Source organism: Anser anser (genome assembly GCF_964211835.1).
Source record: "Anser anser genome assembly, chromosome: 4".
NCBI lineage: Eukaryota > Metazoa > Chordata > Aves > Anseriformes > Anatidae > Anser > Anser anser.
This window is the reverse complement of record NC_139724.1, coordinates 66,693,909-66,714,463: the sequence shown is the minus strand read 5'-3', so window position 1 is coordinate 66,714,463 and position 20,555 is coordinate 66,693,909. Positions and strand designations below refer to the sequence as shown.

Below are 20,555 nucleotides of genomic sequence, written 5' to 3'. Positions count from 1 at the left end.
AGCAACTGGGCAGCCTGTTCAGAATCACCATAGCATTGATTGGTGCTCGCCTAGAGCACTTGGCTGTCTCCAGATCTGTTCATGTGATTTTCTGAAGCAAAAAAAAATCACCATTTGCGTTCAGATTGAAAACTTTTATTGACTGATGCACGGTTTTGTTTTGTTAGCCCTCATGACCTGCAGACAGCACACTGCCACCAGTTCCTCCTCGCAGTATGCGCTCCCTGCCCTCTGGTCACTCTCCACTGCAGCCCAGCGGCAGCCCCAGGATCTGCCCAGGAACCCAATGTACTTTGGGACGTTTCCTCTCAAAGAACTGCAGCTACAGGTAACCAACTCCGACCAATTTCAAACAAACTTCTGCATCATCAGAATTAACAGCAAGTAGCTCTAAATCACTCAGAGCCATTACACAATACTGCCAGTATTTCAGTGCAAAGGCATCCAAGCTGTTGCAACAGGTGTTCAATAGAGGCACGAACAGAGCTGCTGCTGGCTGGTTGTTTGACAGCTTCTAGAATTGGAGAGATTTCAGCAAGGTCCTGCTCAAAGATATTCTGAATAAATCAACAGCTACTCAATCAAATGAGCTTACTGAGACTTTCAAGTGCCATAGTAACAATGCTCTTTGCAGAAAAAAAAACTTTTTAAGGAGCCTGAGAATTAAACCAAAATACTGATCCAGAAAAGCTTTTTACGTAGACCTAGCTAACAGAGAGCTCAGATTCCTTAGTTATTTGGAAAACTTGATGGAGCTAAAATCGAAGCATACAAATTCCAGAAACGCTAAGCCAACAGCCTAATCTGTTTCTCCACACCTGATGCCAAAGCCACGAGTATAACTGCCACTCACAGTTCAGACTAAGGCTATATTGGCACAAGAACCTGGAGATCCTTGTTGGTAACTCCAGAAGAAAACCAGAACTTGCAGGCTTCCTGCTGACAACCACACTCCTTGTTACCAGAAGTGCCCCGGTCATCATTCAGCTGGTCTCCTTCAGTCTTTACTTTCCTGATCACGCTGTTAGAATGACCAAGGGGAAATGGAGTGTGATGGAAAACACCACCAGCCTGTCTGACGAGGGAAGCAGGATTAATAAGCAGCCTGTAGCATTTCAAATGAGGTCCTACAAACATAATCTCTAGACAGCATCATCCCAGAACGTGACACGCAGGATACCAACACCAGAATTACCAGAGTACAGCAAGGTGCGTGGTTCAGTGCTTTTCTGAGGACCAAGTATATCTACTGCTGAGACCTGAGTCTGAATTTGACTTCTTAGCTCTACAAAATCAAATACACTCCTAACAAAGGAGCAGCACCTCAAGCTATGCTGCTTGCTTATGCAGGACAGTTACTGTAACCAAACGAGATGATGCTGAGATGGGACAACGCCACTTTTTTAAGCTCAAGAGCATTTGGCATCCTCTGCAAACTAGTGCCCCTGGTCAGTCAGTCCACCTAGAAGTTTAACTCCAAAGCAGAGCATCCATCACAGTCGACATTCATTTTGTTAATTTGAAAAGGTATTTCCCTACAGAACTAAACATACAAGCAAAAAAAGAAACCACAAATGGGTACTACAGCAAAGTATCTAACTTCTACCAAAATACTTGTAGTCAAAAATAATTATCTAACCAGGGAGCACAGCAATCGCAGCCTAACTTCTCAAACATCCTGGGTGGGTGGGTGGGTGTTGCCACAGGCCCCAGCACTGCTGACTACTACTGCTCCCACTCTGCAGCCAAGTCACACACTACCAAAAGCCTGTCCTAGAAAAGCAAAGTTCAGGCTTCTGAGTCCAAACTCATCTTGGTGAACTTTAAAGGCTGAAAAAAGGTAAAAGGCCACCTCAGTCAGCATCTCTGTAAAAGCAAAAAATCCCATACCCTTGTTGTCTTGGTGCTGATCACTACTGGAACTACCAGTTCCAATAGTGGTACCTCAGCAAAGTTCCAGTATGTATAGGATACAACCAAACTCATAGCTCCTACTCACTTCTGGCTTGGAAAAGGATGGCTAGAGAGTGAAGAGGCCTTCCTGACAGAAACTTACTCAGTAATGGAATTAGCTGGTGAAGAAAGCCAGCTGGTGCAGAAGACAACAAGGGAGGTAAGATGTCAGCCAATACCAACCCTACAGTGAGCTGGCTCTCCTTGAGATCTATTTGCTCCACTGTTCAGCAGCATTTTTTCTTCAGTTTGCCACAGCAAGCAAGAACAATCTGGTAAATTCCAGCGTAGTCCAAATGAAGTTGATGAGGAGACTGAGGAAGACTGCTAGTGCTAAATTATTTTTAAAGTCCTTGTCCTTTTGTGATTATCACTACCAAATCTTTACAGTTATCACAGGCTGAAAAGCACTGGCAGAGAACAGCTGAAAGCTGGTTACCTGGGGGTATTTGGCAGAATAAGACTCTTATCTCCCCATCTCTGCAAACACTTGAAGCAGCAGTAGGCTGAGAATTTATTTGGTATGTGATGGTCACCAACACAGGACATGTTCAAAGAAAATGAACTATCTGAACAAGGAACAAGACTGGAAGGCTACTTGTGGAGACACTGCTGGCTGAACAATGCTCTTGAGGACAGAAACAAAGGTGGATCTGTACTAGTAACTTCTGATGAAGCCCAGAAGGTAAATGCAAGATAAGCTGTGAGGAAGCCTGTGTCAGAGAGGAAATGCTAGCAGTGCTCTGTTCTCAGCTGGGCAGCACAGGCCATGCTCCTCCCTACCCGCAAGGAAAGGCTCAGAACACTACAACCAGCTCCTGCCGCGAAAGGTTAGGAATTCTCATCTCAAACAGCACGCTGGTGCTACCTCCCATCTACCATTACTCCAGGAAAAAGCCATAAGCTCCCATTCACAGCTGAATTGCCATAACCACCAAGTTTAATGTCACCTTTCAGTTCTCCCCCCCAAAAAAAATAATTTGTATAGACTGGGCAGAACTCATGAAACAGGCTGCATTACTGCTTTGAAATAATTAAAAAAAAAAAAAAAGTTTCCCTTCCAACTGCTATGGAGTGCATTTGACCTAACTCTCCAGCATGAATGCACACAGCAATTTCCACATTCAAACAACATGCTTCCACCTGTTTTCTGTAAACTGAAATTTAATTGGGAATTGCAGCGATGAGACAGCAATTTTTTGAAGTGAAGACTTCACTGCTAAATGTCATTAAAGGAATCAGAGATGTGGTCACTTCTGTACAGCCCCAAATTAGGCAAACTCCTCAGGGTTAACATATAATGATACTGTCCTGACCGATTCTCATCTTATCCCAAAGAGCGAACTTCTGCGTTTATGTATCATGCTGTAATGCTGGTAGCAGTCTTTGTAATAAATAAAATAAAAAAGCTGTATGATACTTTACTTCATTAACTCTAACATTTCCATTCTGAGCGTCGACTGAAGTCTCCCTTTCCAGAGAAAAAAGCTCAGGCAATCCACTCACCTGAATGCATACTGAACACACAGCAAGCCACGTAGTCCTACCCACCCACAAAATCAAATACTAGGTGTAAAACATTCTGCATGAATACCGTACATTCATCTGATAATCAAAGATCAACATGCTCTTTACCTGAGCCCACTTTTTGTTTCTACTTTGCATCTGAATGGCAGCAATAGATGTAAAGAACTCTTCTGAAGGTAAGTCCTCTGGTAGCTTTGTTAAAAACTGAGCTATATGAATGAAGTCCATTTTGGTCAAAATATCTTCAAAAAGTTTTAATATTCCCAGGGCTGTACGAAATAAGAACTCTTCTCCGTCACGGCAGAACACATCCCAGACACGACAAGCCAAGTCAAGTGGCAAAGATTTGCTGTACAACGTGAATATCCTGAAAAACAGAGTACAATTTTCACAGTTACTGGACAAGAAAGACGTCTTGGATGCTCACAGAAGTACACAGACTGCTCATTAGCAAGTTTGAGGCTTCTCAAATATGAATATCCCCTTTGTATTTCAGAAGTACTCCTATTAGCTGCTGCATAGCAATACATTAAACAATATAAAATTGTACTACATTAGTACAACAGTTACAGCATATCACCATCACCTGGGGTTCCAGGCCTAATTTTTCTCCACATATGCACTGCAGAACATTTTGCTGCACTCTATAAAACTGCAAGTAATTCTTTCTCCAGCAGAGGTCAGCAAAACCTCAGCTATAAATACAACCTTTCCATATCCTTTAACACAAAATTTATTTTCACGTATGCTGAATCTAACAGTACTTCTCTTGTGCTTAGGATTTCACACACACACACCCCTTCTCCTTTTTCATTTAAGAAATTCTGGTTTACATAAAAAAATACAATGGAATGGAGATATAATACACACACACATATGTAGGTATAGAATATAAATCAATTTATTTTCCCAGCAAATTCTAATCATCAAAGGTTTTCTGCAATATTTGCTTTTTACTACGTCAGATTATTTGAATGATGTCCCATCAAGTATAACGCTTCTCCGAGTCGTCACACTTTAGGAAAATAGGAAAATTTTGTATTTTATAAGCAGCAATAAGAGATTAAGCCATTTGCACAAATTCAGGTGACAAGTAAATTGCAGGTTAAGCATCCTGCACTATTTCATTTCATTCTGTTTTCACATCTAATAGCAATATTTTTTTATATCAAGTGGAAATCGTTAAAATTCTGTTCTCCAAAAAAGCTGAATTAAGAAAGTGGTAGAGGCTGGATTGAAAAAAAAAAAAAACCACCTACTGTTCATATATATATATGAACATGTATATATATATATATATACATACAAACACATTTGAATGTAGAAGAATAGCATGGGATCAGCCTCCTTGGGTTATTGGCTGAGCATGTGCCTAGTTACAGACTTATTCTATACTTTCAGCATCTTTGTACAGTCACATCCCATATAAGAATGTCTCACTGCAGAATACTTGCACAGCAGAATTACAGCTTGTTGTCTATACACACAGGCGCACAGGAAACAGCAATAGGTTTTCCATTTAAAAAGACCAGTGCAATAGGAAGCAATTCAGCTGAACACTTTCCTGGTCACCAAGCAGCAGGCACTCAGCTAGCCCTGCCTCAACATAAGCAACAATGCCTCTATTTTTTGCTCCGTTTTTATTCACAAACGCTATTATTCTGTCATGATTCACACCTAACCTGAATAACCCACGTGTATTAAATCTGCAACTATGCAGAAAATTAACTGTCAGAAGAAATAGTCACATCGATTTATGAGAACACTGCTTTTTGTAGGAAAAGATTTACTCACATAAAAAAGCTGTCACGTCAAATAAGGTATTTGACACTGATCTCTTCATAATTTGCATGGAAGTGCAATTTGAAAGAAATTCATAAAGCAATTAACTTTCATTAACACTATCATGGAATTAAATGCATCAAGCCCTACGGATGGAGATTGGGCCCCCTAGAATAACCAACGACACAACAGCAGGAATCATTTCTGCTAAGAATGGATCCAGTATTTGCTCCCTTAAAACATTTCCTCCAGAAAGACATTTTTATTAGACATCTGAGCTACTGCTCTGAAAGCCAGCTGAAATTTATTACAGCAATAAAGCAGCTGCAGCAGCTCTCAGCAGCGCTAGCACACCGCTTGCACATGATCTGCCTGCACGGACTGCAGGATGATTTTCTGCCTGCTGCTCTCTTTCAACTCCCCGAAGTCCAAGATGCAGACAAGGCAGCTAACAAGCACAGAGATGACCAGCGTCAAAGAACTGTAAATGCAGGGTTCTGGCTGCTATCTGTCTGGAAGAGGAAAAAAATAAGTACCGGACAGATGCTCCTGCTGCTCCCGGCCCTGCTTACGATGAATGCGTACTTTGAGGTAGACGCATGAAATCCTGGCTAGTTTGCTGCTCATAGGGAAAGCACATGACCATCATCTTATCAAGAAAGCACTGTTACCATGATCATCATAGGCTCTATTTTAATCACTCTCCCCCCCCCCCTTTTTTTTAATTAAAAAGTCTTCATAAGATATTGTTAGCAACAGTGCTGAAGGCAGGTGTGCCAGATTTTGGATCGACAACTCAGGCACAACAACGCCAGTGCAAACCAGATCCGATATATTCTCGTACTGCACATTCTTGTGGCCATTTTTAACAGCACACAAAAAAAAAATCTGCAACTTCTGAGTTCAGTTGTGGAAACTGCTAAATTAATTCAGCTTTTGATCTTACTCTCGGATCCTCTCTGCTTTATTCTGGTACACTACTTTTTAGTTACATTTTTATCTGTTTCATCTACATCTGCTTTGAGACACTGCATCTTTCTAAGAGTTTGTGCATTCATTGCATAGTGGCATTACAGACATCTATCATTATATAATGAGAACCATTCTCATCAGCACCTTTAGAGTTACTGGAGTAAGATTAAGTTTATTTAGTACAATTTTAAAATCATTGAGATGACTGCAACAGAGCAACATCTTAATAAATTTGATTGCATTCGAAAATGCCTCAATACAAATACCTTGCTAGTTTCTGGGCAATTTCATCAAGTCAGAAGCACCCAAAAAACCCTGTTCTCTTGCCTAGGTGTGCTACACGGCAATGCAGAGCTTCACTTGACTTCACTCTAACCTGCAGTGACATGAGGATCAGCACACTGTAAATTATGCTGAAGACTAATTTTTTGGAGTCTGGTAACAACAACTCCAAATCAAGAAATTCGGATGTCACGAGAAACCTCTGGACAGAATTTTCGAGGTTTCTGATCCACTTTTTTCTTTGAAAAGGCAGCACGTACTTAAAGCATAATCTTGAGCTTCACTTTTTGGGGGTGGGATGTTACTGGCATGACACGGATTACATTTTTCCTGTCATGACAGACAGCAAGCCTATAAATATTTCACTGGAAGTGCCCACTACAAACATCCACACAAACAAAATGGCTTGGAACTTTATCATAGCAAGTAAAGGGTGTCAACAGAAAGTTCGTGTTCACAGAGCACAATCACGGTCAGTGCAATATTAAAGAACACTGGTTTAGCCATCGGTACAAACAAAGCTCTGGGCTATAATTATTGCCCAAATCATTTTTCTGAGTGGGAACGAAGAGGTATTTGTATATTAGCAGCAGGCCATAAATAGACCGCGTGTGTCCTTTGTAAAGCCACATTCTGCTCTGCTCAGAAGAGCCTGTGGTCTATCAGCTGACAGTGCTGAGTGGCCCAAACCGGCCTATTCAGACACTATTTCCTCTCTGTTCTCTGTGAACCTGACTGCACGTTGTTCTTTACAGCCCTTGCACACTCGATTCCCTTTATATTCTGCAAAAAAAGTAAAAGCATGTCTAGCTTTTGAATTTTTACCAGGAGAAATAGCAGTTGGAATTTGAGCCTGAATCACGTGGGTCCTTTTTAAAAGAGATGCCTTACTTGTGGCAGGTATCCGCTGATAATCATTCTGCTGTACCTTTTAATTAAATTCTTAAGTCCTTGACGTCCTGCTGTCATAGAAGGCAGTGAACTGGCAGGGGAGCTGCACTCCCTAAATCCTCCACCAGCCCCAAGAATGCCCAAAGCAGCATTACATCACCTGCGTAGCACTGCTTTTTTCTTGGCACGTCCCTCCAGCAAATGATTTAGGCATACCAATTTCACCGCCGTTCCCTGCGGCACCGGATACGCGGAGGAGCACAAAGGAGACCAGTCGATCCCACTGTAATTGCAGGAGGTTTCCCAGCAACTGGTCTGTGCGGCACTGGCTACTGGAGTCCCCCCAGAGCTGGCACCAGCTGAGATTTCCTGCAGACATGCCTGCACAGTAACCATGCCAGCCACCGGAATAGCAGCAGGCGTCCCTCTGGAGCTCAGAGCAAACATGCATTTAAATAAAAGTGATGTTGTCGGAGCAAGGCTGTTTCACTGAGATTTTTACCCACACCCAGGAGGTCTGTCTGTCTGAAAGAATTCACTGGGCGTGGAGCTGCACAAGAAACACTTCACCATATTCTTCCTCGAATGAAACGTAATTGAAACTTCTTTCTTTCCACAAACAGTTTTGTTTTTCACAGAGTAGTATCCCTATTACAGCAAATTCCCTGTCAAACTGGCAGTCACTCAGAAGACACAAGCAACATTAGAAACACAATTTTAAAAAGTCCTTTGCTTTAATAGTTACTCACTTGCAAGGACACTGACCCACCCCCTTTTCCCTTGCATCTTTCCTATATTACTTTCTGACTAGTTCCGTACTAATTATAATGGAAGGACAGCAGATATAAACTCCAATTCTCGTTAATTCCCAGTGGCTATTAAAAAGATCTAGATTTGCTTCCTACGGGATCATAGGATTTTTGAAGTAGGAAGGATATATATATATATATGTTCAGACACAACTATATGTATAAATACTTACATGCACATATACAGACATTTAAAAATCTCACCAAAATCTCGCACAGTCGAACACCAACCCCACTGCCTAACAAAACCAAAGACACGGTTGGACACGCTGACTAGCTCAAGACAAATGTGAAGAAGTTTAGTATAGGACTGGACAGGACTACTGTAAGTAGTCCTCATTCCTGAGGTTTAATATCATTTCAACATCTTTCCTCTTGTCACTGGACATACCAGCCCCTGCCCTCTTCCTTTCCTTCTATCCTATTCCAGCATTTTTCTGGCATTTTCCTGCTGTGCAGTAAAGAAATCCAGTTCAGCTTATATTCTCAGCCTTCAGTCATAAAACTTTCTGATAGCATTTATAGATGTTGGGAGAAATGAACCTATCCATCACACTCCCCCTCATTCCCCTACTCACGCTGCATTAAAATGTAATCCCAGTGTAACAGCAAAGTCAAACAAAACCCATGCAACACTATTCTCTGTGCAAGAGGCATGTGCAAATGAAAGGAACTCAAAGGCAGCAGGAAGCCCGTGTGGATGAAAAAGAAGCTCCCGACGAAAGTATACAAAAGGAATAAGGAGGGGAAGATGTCCCTGAAGGAATAGAGACACCGTCTGAGCACACACGGAAGACCAAAGCCGAGCTGGAGTTAAACCTGGCTGTGGCGGTTAAGGACAACTAGAAGGGCTCTGCACAGGTGCATGAGCAGAAAAAAGATTAGGGAAAACACAGGCCTGCTGCTGAATGGGACAGGGAACCCGTTGAAGTGGTACACGCAGAAGGCTGTGCTACTCACTGCCTTCTTCAGCTCAGTCTACTGAGACGACTTGCCTTCAGGAATCCCAGGTCCTTCAGACCAGTGCGAAAGTCTGGACAAGAAAACCCTACCGTGGGCAGAGAGGGATCAGGTTAGGAACATTTAAACAAACTGGGCACATACAGGTGGTGCATGGGTCCTGGTGAGAAACCCCTGGGTGCTGAGGAAACTGTCTGGTGTCATTGTGAGGCTGCTCTCAATGGTATTTTAAAGATCATGGTGACTTGGAGAGGTTCCTGAGGACTAGAAGAACTTAACAAGGACAAAAAGATTATTGGGACAAGTCAGTATGGATTTCTGAAGGCAAAATAATGCCTGAAAAACCTGATAGCCTTCTATGATGAGTGTCTTGGTGGATGCGGAGTAGATACTGCCCATCTTGATTTTAGCAAGATTTTCACCACAGTCTCCCATAAAATCCTTGCTGATGAACTGATGAAGTATGGACTAGACAAATGAAGAGTGAGATGGACTCAAAATTGGCTGAACTGCCAAGCTCAGAAAGTTATTAATCAGTGGCAGCAAGTAAAGTTTCAAGCCAGTACACTGCTAGAATACTCCAGGGTTTGATACTCAGCCAATATTTTTAAGTAATTTAATTACAGACATAGATGATGGATCAGACTCTACCCTCAGCAAGTTTGCAGGTGGTACAAAACTGGGAGTAGCGGTTAATCCACTGCTCTAGAGGAACACACTGGAGAAATGAGCTGACATGAGTCTCGTGAAGTTCAACAAAGGGTAACGCCAAATCCTGCGGCTGGGCAGGAAAAAAGGAAAAAAAAAAAAAAAGCACCGGTATGCATGTGAAACCAACAGGCTGCAAAGCAGCTTTGCAGAAAAGGACCTGGAGGTCCTGGTGGACAAGAAGTTAAACACGAGCCTTGGGAACACAGAACGCCAACCTCCTGGGCTGCAGCAGGAACAGCACTGCCAGCAGGCCAAGGCAGGTGACCTCTCCAATCTTCTCAGCACCAGTGAGGTCAGCTCGGGGCTTCCCAGCACAAGAGACACAGACACGCTGGCACAAGTCCAGCTTGCCACAAATGTCATTAAAGGCTTGGAGCATCTGATACACAGGGAGAGGATGAGAGAGCTGGGTCTGTTGAGCCATGAAGGGAGATGGCTTGCAAGGTGTGAAAATACTCAACAAGAGGGAGTAAAGAAGATTGAGACAGCCTCTTCACAGTCACATCCTGTTAAAGGACAAGAGCCAACAGGCACAAATTGAAACACAGGAAACTCTATTTAAACATGAGAAAATAAAAACTTCTCTGTGACAGTGGTTAACACTGGAACAGGTTGCCTGGAAAGGTTGTGGAGTCTCCATCCTTGAATATATTCAAAACCCTACTAGCCAAGGTCCTCAGTAACCTCCTATAGCTGACTCCACTTTAAGCACTCGGTTTGGACCAGGTGATCTCAGGCACTCCATGATACTGAGAAAGCTCACCTAGTGAAACTTCTAGCTGTGAGACTGGACAGAACAACTCTAAAGGGATTTCTGTTCAGTGGATCAGCAACGTGTTCAGTGCTAACAACAAGCTCTGAAAGATCACAAGGACATTGAGAGCTTGGTTCAGATAGAAATGGATTAACAGTCAAAAATGTTTTCTGAAATAACAACTTGTCAATCTCATAAAAAATTGCTGCTACTGGGAATTTTGTCTTTTACTGAAAGTATTTAGTCAAACACTTGACAACAGAAGAAGCTGTCAACAATTTAAAGGAAAGCCAGTTTGCACAAAAAAAGATTTCATATCTTCCTGAAATTGACAATAAAGTATTGCTTGCTGAGAAGAGACATTTTAGCTGCCTCCAAACCCAAGCCTGATAGGCACAAATGCAAATACTCAATTTGGAGTACCTGATATCATGATAGAATTTGACAGGTCTGCAAATAAGACCTATGTCTTTTTCATCTCTAAGGCTGTAACTGCAATAGAGCTAAAAAGAAGGAGAATTTCACCAGATAAAAAAGATTGTAACTCCTTGTCTACTAAGCGAAATAGCCGTAGTAATTAAAACCAATCTGTGCTGGGGACCCTCTAAATAGGATCTGAGGCCACCGAACATACGAGTAGAATGCTGCCCAAGAGTCATAGTTCATCCTTCCAAAAGCCTAAGTGCTTGTTTTCTTTGCAACTTACAGCTTTGGGAGGTGTCCCTGCCCATGGCAGGGGAATGAAATTGGGTGGGCTTTAAGGTCCCTTCCAACCCAAACCATCCTGTGATTCTATGATTCTGTACGTCTGTGGGAACGATTTGGATTGACGAATTCAATTACTGAACACAAGATAAAGCTTTTATCTTAACAAAAGAATACTAAAACAGCCCAAAACCACTCCAGCTTACGTCAAGAATACAGACACGGAGCTATAAACTAGTGTGCATATTAGTAATTATACTGTCAATGTCTTACCAGTCAATAAGATAAATATCTGGAGTTAAGTTATTTTTTTTGAAGTGAGCAAATAGCTTTGGCAGATTTTCTTCAAAGAATACCTCAAATGCAGCAAAATAAGTCAACATCTGTGAAAACAATAGGGAGAAAAAATAGTTAGCTCTATTATCAATAGACTTCAATATATTGTCTGTTGTTGGATTCATGTTCTTCAAGAATACAATCATATGAATTACATGATGCAATACAGAGCTAAACATTTGCGTAACAGACAGCATCTGCAAACACACAGTTTAAGATCCATTCTATATTTTGTTCTCACATTAAACAATATCATTATTGTTGTGAGTCTTGGCCAGCTTCCTTTGGAAAGAAAAACATCATCAGGAAAGAAGTTATTTGCTGATTACTCAAAATAATTATGATAACAGAATGGTGTTTATGTTTGTGGCAGTAACCTAATGTTACACTGAACAACATCCAAGACCCAATGGATTACAAAATGAAATACAAAACTAAAATAATTTAATAGTCCATAGCAAGAGTGATGAGTCCATTTGGCTCCAATCAGAAATCACAGTCTAATACCAAAGCTTCTATTGTATAACACATTTTAAAAATGAGATAATTATTTTTATCGTAAATAGAACAGAAAAGCTGAAGATCAGGACAAAACACTTATGCAAGAGAAACAGATTCCAACCCCCATCTGATACCTTATCCCCTTAACTGTATTGCTTTTAACATGAAAACTTGAATGTTATTTTAAAAATTTGAATATTTAGGACAAAATAGAAACAGAGGGCATGCAAAAAGAAAATATTCCTATCCAACTAAGTTAAAAACAAAAGTCATTTTTAACTTTTCCACCCTAATCCTCTTACTCCTACAGGAAGAAAAGTTTAACAAAGTTCTTGAATGACTCAGTATTTTTAATTACAATCTCTTGTAAATGAAGAACGCAATAAAGAATGGTTGTGGTATCTCTGAAGTACAAGTTGTACCAGCATGCTTTTCCCCAATACACCGTGGCAGTAAAAGACAAGCCTTTTGTGTGAAATCCTTTAAAAGGATGACAGATGCTTACCTGTTTTTTGATAACCTTATAGAAATGTTTTCCTGTTTCATCTGAACGTAGTGACAAATTCTAGACTACCTTCGTTAATAGCAGCACATAAAAAATTGACTTTCAAGCCAATCTGAGATGGGCAGGCTACAGAAATAGCTGTACAAAGTTAGGTAAAATCTCTAAACCACCCGTTAGTCAGAAAAAGCTTCTCGGTAAACAGGAAAATAGAAACCTAGAAACCCACTTCAGAGAACTCTACAACTGAGAACTTCCCAATATGTATTTTTAAATACACAAAGTCCAAGCATCGTGTGAGATTCATAAGCATAAAGAAGGAAGTAGGTAATGTAAGACAGTCCTACTTCCAAAATGTTCTGTTTACGAGCCAACACCACAATGAAAAGAAGTCCTACTAGAGCATTTCAGAAGTACTTTAAAGCAGGGATTTTTACACATAACTGCCACAATCACATCTGTTGATAGAAATGAAGGCAGCTCAATTAGAAATGCAGTAGCAGTTCAGGTATTTATCTTGATCGAATCAACATACAGGAAGACGTTTACTTAGTAGTAATTAAAAAAATCCTGTTTAATAAAAATTTAACCAAGAAAATAAATGAAGTGAATTCAGAATAAATTACTATGATTTCCAGAAGTACCTCTTAAATAAATTAGAAAAAGTAAAACCAATATACGACAAATTAGCATTTGAGCATTAAGCTGTAAAACTGACCAAAAAAAGTTCAGGATACACAACAGATCAGAATATTAACCACAGGAAGACAAAAACATCTCACTTTGTCTCACCACTAGGTACAAAGTTTTCCTTGCGGTGTGAATCATGGCTTTGCAATTTCACAATATGTTAATACTCCTTCACGTAGCACCACCTCTCCTGTTCTGTAAGCATTCCTCTATCACGTAGCCTCTACTTGTCTAAGCTAACAAAACTAAAGGGCACTATCCAAGGGGAAACTAGAAACACCATTTCAGCTAATAAACATCTTATTCTAGCAAATTTAATTCTGAAACCATCTTCAAAAGATCTATATTTACATACTGCATGCATGAGCACATCCTCCTTTTTCAACCAGTAGTAATGGAGATGACTGATACTGCTTGTAGCAATGCTGTCTGAGCTGTCCCACAGGCATTTACAACTGATGAGACTCAGAAGCTGTAACAAGGAATTACACATATTTTTCCAGCAGAAAATTCCAATAGGATCCCTAGCGTCCCGCTGTTTAACCAATGCAGGTGATCACTGTTGATGTCATCCATTCCCCTGCTTTATTTCTCCCATTTAAACCCTTGAGAAAGCTGGTCCTATTTTTATAGCATTAATGGGTAAATAAATGAAAAGGAAATACAGAATGCCATCCAGTTTTTGAAAAATACTTTAAAAATAAATTAAAAATGTATTTCAGGAGATGAGTCTTACTTTGCTGTGGTACACAAGTAGCCCAGCATACATGCTAACAAAGAATTTCAGACAACAGAGTGTGAATGAGGCACCCAACTTTCATTGAAAACTGGGGAGGAGAGGGTTGTCTGCTCATCTGATTTCCCCCATGCCATCTCGAAAACATAACTGCTACAGAGTAAAGAGATGGGAAATCCAGCTCTTTTGGGAGCCTATTTAAGCAATGTGTTAGTTTGGTATAAAAAGCACCTTCAAACCACTTCTAAAACTACTAAGCTGTTTTCAGCTTTCAACTACAGTGCTCAAATTCAAGAACACCTACAATAATATTCTCATAACTGTTCTCTGAGCATCATAAAATACTCAGCAGCTGAACAACTTCATTCACCTGCCTCTTCAAAAGCTTGGTGGGGTGTTTTTAGTTCCAGTTTGGTTTGTTTGTTTGTTTTGAGGGGGTGCACATGTGTGCCTCTGCTATTTTTTAAAAATTTTTATCAAGCATGTTGCCTTAAAATAAATTCAGACTTATTTTCCAGGTTACTGATGTCATGTTTTTTTAAAAACTGTACTTAAACATATCCACAATATGTAGAGTACCATTTTATTGCATACTTACAAGGCCATGGTCCACACGGAAAAATGCCATCTGACAGGGTTTATTTAAAAGGTTAGAAAAAGCAATGAAGGCATCTGCAGTATCCAAGTTCAAGATCAATACTGCTGCTATGAATGACATGCCCTGTACCTGAAAAAAGAAAAAGCATCACCATTCAACAAGAACTGTATTCTTTCGAGAACACTGCCCCATTTTGTCATTGCAATCACTACGGTTTAACACACTCACTGAGCTATTTAATTTTGCAAAACTTTCAGAAAGGGAGGTTTTTTTTAACCTGCATAACCACTTGGTACTGAATGCTGAGAGCACGGAAGCTAATGATCCCCATCTCGCCTCCTTTCAGAGATTCCAAGTAAAATTCCTAAAAAAGGCCACGACGACATCACTCTCAACTATGCAGAATAAAGCTCTTTCTGAAGAGCAGAATGAGGATTTTTTTCTGGTCCCTCTTCTCATAGGAATGGGGCATATCCACCTTGATCTGTGAAAAGCTGTACTAGGACACTAGAGACTAACCATGTTTCTTTTTCAATCAGCAGCCTGGCAGTTACGGAGAGCTGCAATAGTTCATTTGACAACCAGCAGCATTTTAAGTTAAGCGCATGTTTCATTTACCATAAACTCATGATATTGTTACATTTTTCCACAAGCTTATTATGGAATTGGCACAGAATCTAGGCAAAACTCACCCACCCAAAGGGTGTAGTGCTGCCATCACCGGGTCACATGGACCAAGGTGTGACAGTCCTTCCTGCAAACCTGAGGAACGAGCTCCTTCCTAACACAACAACAGGTTCCATGCCAAATGAAGCGCACCACCTCATCTGTTCTTTTTCTAGTTTCCAGGCAGTCACGTTCAGATTTTGCCAAATAGCCAGTGCTGCTCACAGAACAGGAATGGTATTTTTCTACATTCGCCTTCTATAAAACAATAGCTCCCAAATAAACAAGCTCTTATACACATCCCTGCTCTGTATTTTTCTGTTGTTGTTTTGTTTTGCTTTTTTCTCCCCCAGACTAAATAAAGTATCTGAAATCCACTCGGTCCCTTCATAATCACTACTTTGAATACTTTGAGGAAGCTCATGTGGCTGTGATGGATGCTGCTTTACAGGCAGTTCCAGAAGCTCACAACACTAAGGCACAGAAACGCGTATCAAGAGGAGTAAGAAACACAATTCAAAGGAACAGCCTCAGTAACACTGCCATTAAGAACAGTATGTACTTCAAAGGACCAATTTAACTACATCTTCTCTTTCAACACCAATTTTCAAGCACTAAAGATATGTACTTTTGAGTTTTCCAATGACTTAACCTATTAAAAAGTTTAAATTTAGCAGCAGAACCATTATATATGACACACACCTCCCAAGCATGTATTGGCATATAAGCACACAGAAACCCCATAATTATTCACAAAATAATTTAATGCTGGTCTACAAGGGGCTGATTAACACACTCTTCCCTCCTCCTCGTTCTTCCTCCCCACCCCAGATGAAAGAACGATTCACTTACATAGCCTACATCAGGTCTGTAACAAGTATAGGCTCCTAAAATACTGTGCAACGTGTCATGGTAAGGACCACCCTAAAATTAAACAAAAACAAGACAATATGTCTAAGTATGTAAACATGCACGTTCAAAACCCTTCAATGCTATAGACAGTATCTATTACTTTCGGTAAAGACGTGTTGTTTCCCTCTACAGCTCTGAACACCCCCAACTCCTTCAAAAAAATCTTTAGCTTTACAAGCAGGAAAGAGCTGTCTGTATCACGTTACAGATGCACACAGGTCATTCAATACATCAGTTACGCATTGTATTCTCGTACAAGAGGAATGTAAGCCTAAGAGATTCAGTACAGCTTAGGAGCATTTCGACAATTGTGCCAAGAAAGCAGAACACTAATGAGAACTACTTAATTGTCTATTAGACTAGAGGCAGAACGCAATCATGAAGAGAACAGTTAAAACAACAATATGCTGTAACACACCCACAGATCGTATCAAGCATGACATCTATGGACAAAAACAATTTTATGTTGTAGACTATAAACAGCTGCCATGTCAAGCACCAAGTAGTATAACTGACTGAGAATTTCCAAAGGGAGAAGTTTTCAACCCAAGAATGCTGATTCATCAAAACCTCCATTTTTTAATAAGCATGCTGAAATTTGTGTATAGAACGACAAAATATTTGCTTAAAATGAGTTATTAAAGCACACCAAAAACACACAAGTTACATCAGCCTTTCATGGAACAACAACAAAAAAAGATGTCCAAATTTTGCTCGCTTGAGCTGTGCTCTCTCTCACTCACCATTTATTTGCAACCCAACAGTGTTGGTTCACTGACTTGGAAACACTAACCTAGACACCTAGACAGAACCCAGCGTGAACTGGATTAGATGAATCAAGACATGATGATAAAGCAGCAGATCGTTTTTTTTCCTTCCTCCCAATGAGTACCTTAGAGTTAGTCTCTTCTAAACTTCCAAAAGCTCTAGGAACTTGTTCTCTCACAACGTCTGCTCCTTCGGATTTGATCATCGTGGGCTGTTTCAACCCAGGGACAAACAAGATTTTGTAAACTTAATTTATCTGAGTATTCATAATAAAAGTTAACATTACTTACCTGCTGGAATATACAGAGATTAGGAAACGTTCTTGAGATATCCAGTTTTATTAACTCCAAACTTGCTTCTCTGTCAGCTGTAGAAAATCCAGCATCTACAAAAGCCAAAATTACTGCATTTATTACATGGGTCACTGCACGCTATTCTTCCCACACACCATGCTATAAAGCAATGAGGGAAAAGCGTAAGTGACAGACAGAAGGCAAGGCAGGCCAGGGATGTCACTGGTAACCTCTGACAAGCCAAAAGACATATGCAAGCCTGTTGACCTGTGACCCTTTGCCTTCAACAAGGCTTCCCAATGGTTTCTGAAGTAGCTGTCTCTGTGGATAGGTCCTGGTGGGAGGGACAAGATCTACCGAAGTACAGGATGGATGTCACCTATCTTTATTACTATCAGCTCTCTTTCCAAAATCATGTTGATTTACTCTTTGTATGTGTTGTTAAAGATCACGGTCATCACAATACACTCCGTAACTGACATGGATCTCACACAAAGTAAATTTCTAAAGCATTAGAGATCCAAAAGTTTCATTTCTACTTTGTCTGTCCTGGTTAATTATGTTAAGGACCTACCTACTGCTACACAATGAGGAATCAAAAAAACCAAGAGTTGTTACTTGCAAATAGTATTAGCATATAACGATCACAGGAGGATATACATCCCAGAAAATAAAGTGCAAGATAAAGCTGGAAATGTACTAGATGTTGTTGTACTTAAGATGCAGGAAACCAAATCTCAAAAGAACAAAGCAGGGGGTTTCCAATTAAAAACATTTTTTTCTGTTGATAAATACCAGTTCTCCTTTTTCTGCTCAGAGTGTAATTACTCACCAAAGGCAAATTTCAAGCATCTACATATACAGTTTAACACTCACTCAAAAAATACAACTCTTTTAATCAATTAGTAAATCTCAAACCACTTCATGTGCAAAAATAAATTGCTGCTCTCTGAAACATGCCCAAGAGACAGACTCCAAGCTGCACTAAGGGACCAAACTGTAACTTTCCACTGCGATTTGAGTTTCAATTCCAAAATTGCAGATGCAGCAAAATATTTTAGTGTTGCAATACAATTTATAAGCCCCCAAACCTTCCTAGTTTTCCTACAAATTAGTATCAGTAATACCAGAACTTTACCTAGAGATAGTTTTTAAAGAAAAATGAACAAGTGTGGTGTACTAAGAAGAATACAGCTATTTTTTGCTTCCACAATAAGCTTTCTTTTTTACCAGACTCATCTTTATAGATGATTTTTTTTGTTTGTTTAAAATCTGTTATTTAAGGAACAATTTTACCAAATCTTGTATTTTGTAACACAGCATAAATTATTCACGAAAAAAATACCTTCACATTCTACTTCAGCCCCTCCTGTGCTAAGTGATCGCCATTTCTCTTTGGCACGAGCCAGGCAAATATCATACAGTTCTGGAAAAAGAAAAACAGAAAACCAAAGCTATTATTTGCATACACGCATGCCCACTGTCAGGTTCTAACCATGTACCATATGAGCAATGTTGCTCCAGTCATTACCACCAGCAGTACCTCTAACATACTAATTGAATTTTTAAGTAGATTATGGTTCTGAAAGACTTGTTCTACTGACCTATAATTTAAGATCCAGAGAAAAGTAAAGGCAATCTAGGCACAAATTACGTTCTGTGTTCAAGCACTTACAAAGCTCTGACATTCAAAGATACAGTCAGAATGGATAACTAGGATAAGCCTAGCAAATTCAGTGCAAGAACTAAAGCTACGGTAACTAAAACAAACACAGAAAAGCAGCACAATACAGCAAGAGTACAGGCAGTCCACAGCATTTCCATATTATAATTAATTGGAAGCAAATGGAATTAATTGCTCTTTCAGACCTGTTTTTCTGCAGTCCAAAGCAGCACACTATTTGTTTTCACAAACATACACATAAACAAAAGCACAGATTTTCCCAGAGGTTTTTTTAATCTCAACACAAGCCTAATGTCTTGATCTAATTCAAAAGAATGCATAGTCATAGCCATTACAAAATGAACAGCAATTCTCAATTAGGAAAAAAAAAATCTTGAGTCATTAATTCCAACCATCTCCACCTAACATCAAAGCAAGACACAGAGATGGTAATAATCATAAGCAATTCACAGCAGCAGTCCTATGACAGCTACAAGATTAAAAGATACGGTATTTTTGAACAAACCATGTTAAAGCACCACCAATAAAACCTAATTAAATAATACCTCGTACTCAGAAATCACGTTCTGATACATCATAGTAAATACAAGACTATTATTACTTCTCTTGACAGCACAACGTGGACAAAACAACAGTCTCACCATGGGTGATGTTTAACTCGTTGCCAATTGCCAAGCTCCAGACTTTGCCTCTCACACTCGGTGGAATGCCCTGCCACCACAACTCTCGAACTTTACGGGAACAACACCTGTTTAAAACAAAATGTATTCTTCTAAGAAATATTTCATTGTCAGATGAATCATCAGTGTCTCCTCCTAGCATGGCTGAAGGGATACAGACCAAAATGAGTATCAACGGCCCAAAAAGTCAAACAAGGTCTTTGTATATCGATTCTTTAGTACTATTTTGCTTTGAACTGTAAAGGAAAGCTTCATTCCTTCCGAAGTCAATGACTTATTTTGACAGGAGCACTACAGTCACAGTAACTGCAATCTGCCACCAACACGATCAAGCCAGAATAGTAAGGGACAGAAATGAGCGAAAAAGAGATCCATACCCCTGCCGCTGCATACCCTTAAGTCTGGAGAAACTTAATCCTCCATGTAAAAGTAAATACAGAAACAAGGTACAGAGGTCTATCCTCTTCCCTCAGTCATCACCCCCTCGTGCAAATGAGACGTGCAGTTTTCCACTCTGCTTTGCGGCTCTAACCTGCCAGCAAAACATATCAAGATGCCACAGTAGGAGGGAGCACGAGAGGCACTTTAACAGAACACAGGCTTTGACATAGCTAGGGCTGACATTTTCCGATCTGAGAAGCTCAAAGGAGGAAAAGGGTATCACTGAAGCGCCAATTAAAGTTGCTGGGAGTGACAAAGAACACAGTAACCCATTTACCTAAAAGCAGACTCTGAATTAAATGTAAAGTATGGAATACACTGGGTAACTTCTGGATTTCTAAACTGGTAACAGGAAAAGGTGTACTTAGTTTTACAATAAAAACAACAAGCGTCTTCAAATAG

General features: G+C 40.0%; 1 protein-coding gene across 4 annotated transcripts in view; it reads right to left on the bottom strand.

The window, feature by feature from the left end:
* Positions 1-20,555, bottom strand: part of TBC1D14 (TBC1 domain family member 14) — a 66,748-nt gene that overhangs the window by 3,728 nt on the left and 42,465 nt on the right. For all 4 annotated transcript variants that reach the window (XM_083834492.1, XM_083834490.1, XM_083834491.1 and 1 more), the window contains 7 exons: positions 19,674-19,780; positions 18,694-18,774; positions 17,346-17,440; positions 16,228-16,299; positions 14,710-14,838; positions 11,620-11,729; positions 3,589-3,847 (listed from right to left, as the gene is read on the bottom strand). In XM_083834492.1, coding sequence (XP_083690618.1) covers positions 3,589-3,847; positions 11,620-11,729; positions 14,710-14,838; positions 16,228-16,299; positions 17,346-17,440; positions 18,694-18,774; positions 19,674-19,780 — 853 coding nt within the window. The remainder of the gene's footprint in view (positions 1-3,588; positions 3,848-11,619; positions 11,730-14,709; positions 14,839-16,227; positions 16,300-17,345; positions 17,441-18,693; positions 18,775-19,673; positions 19,781-20,555) is intronic.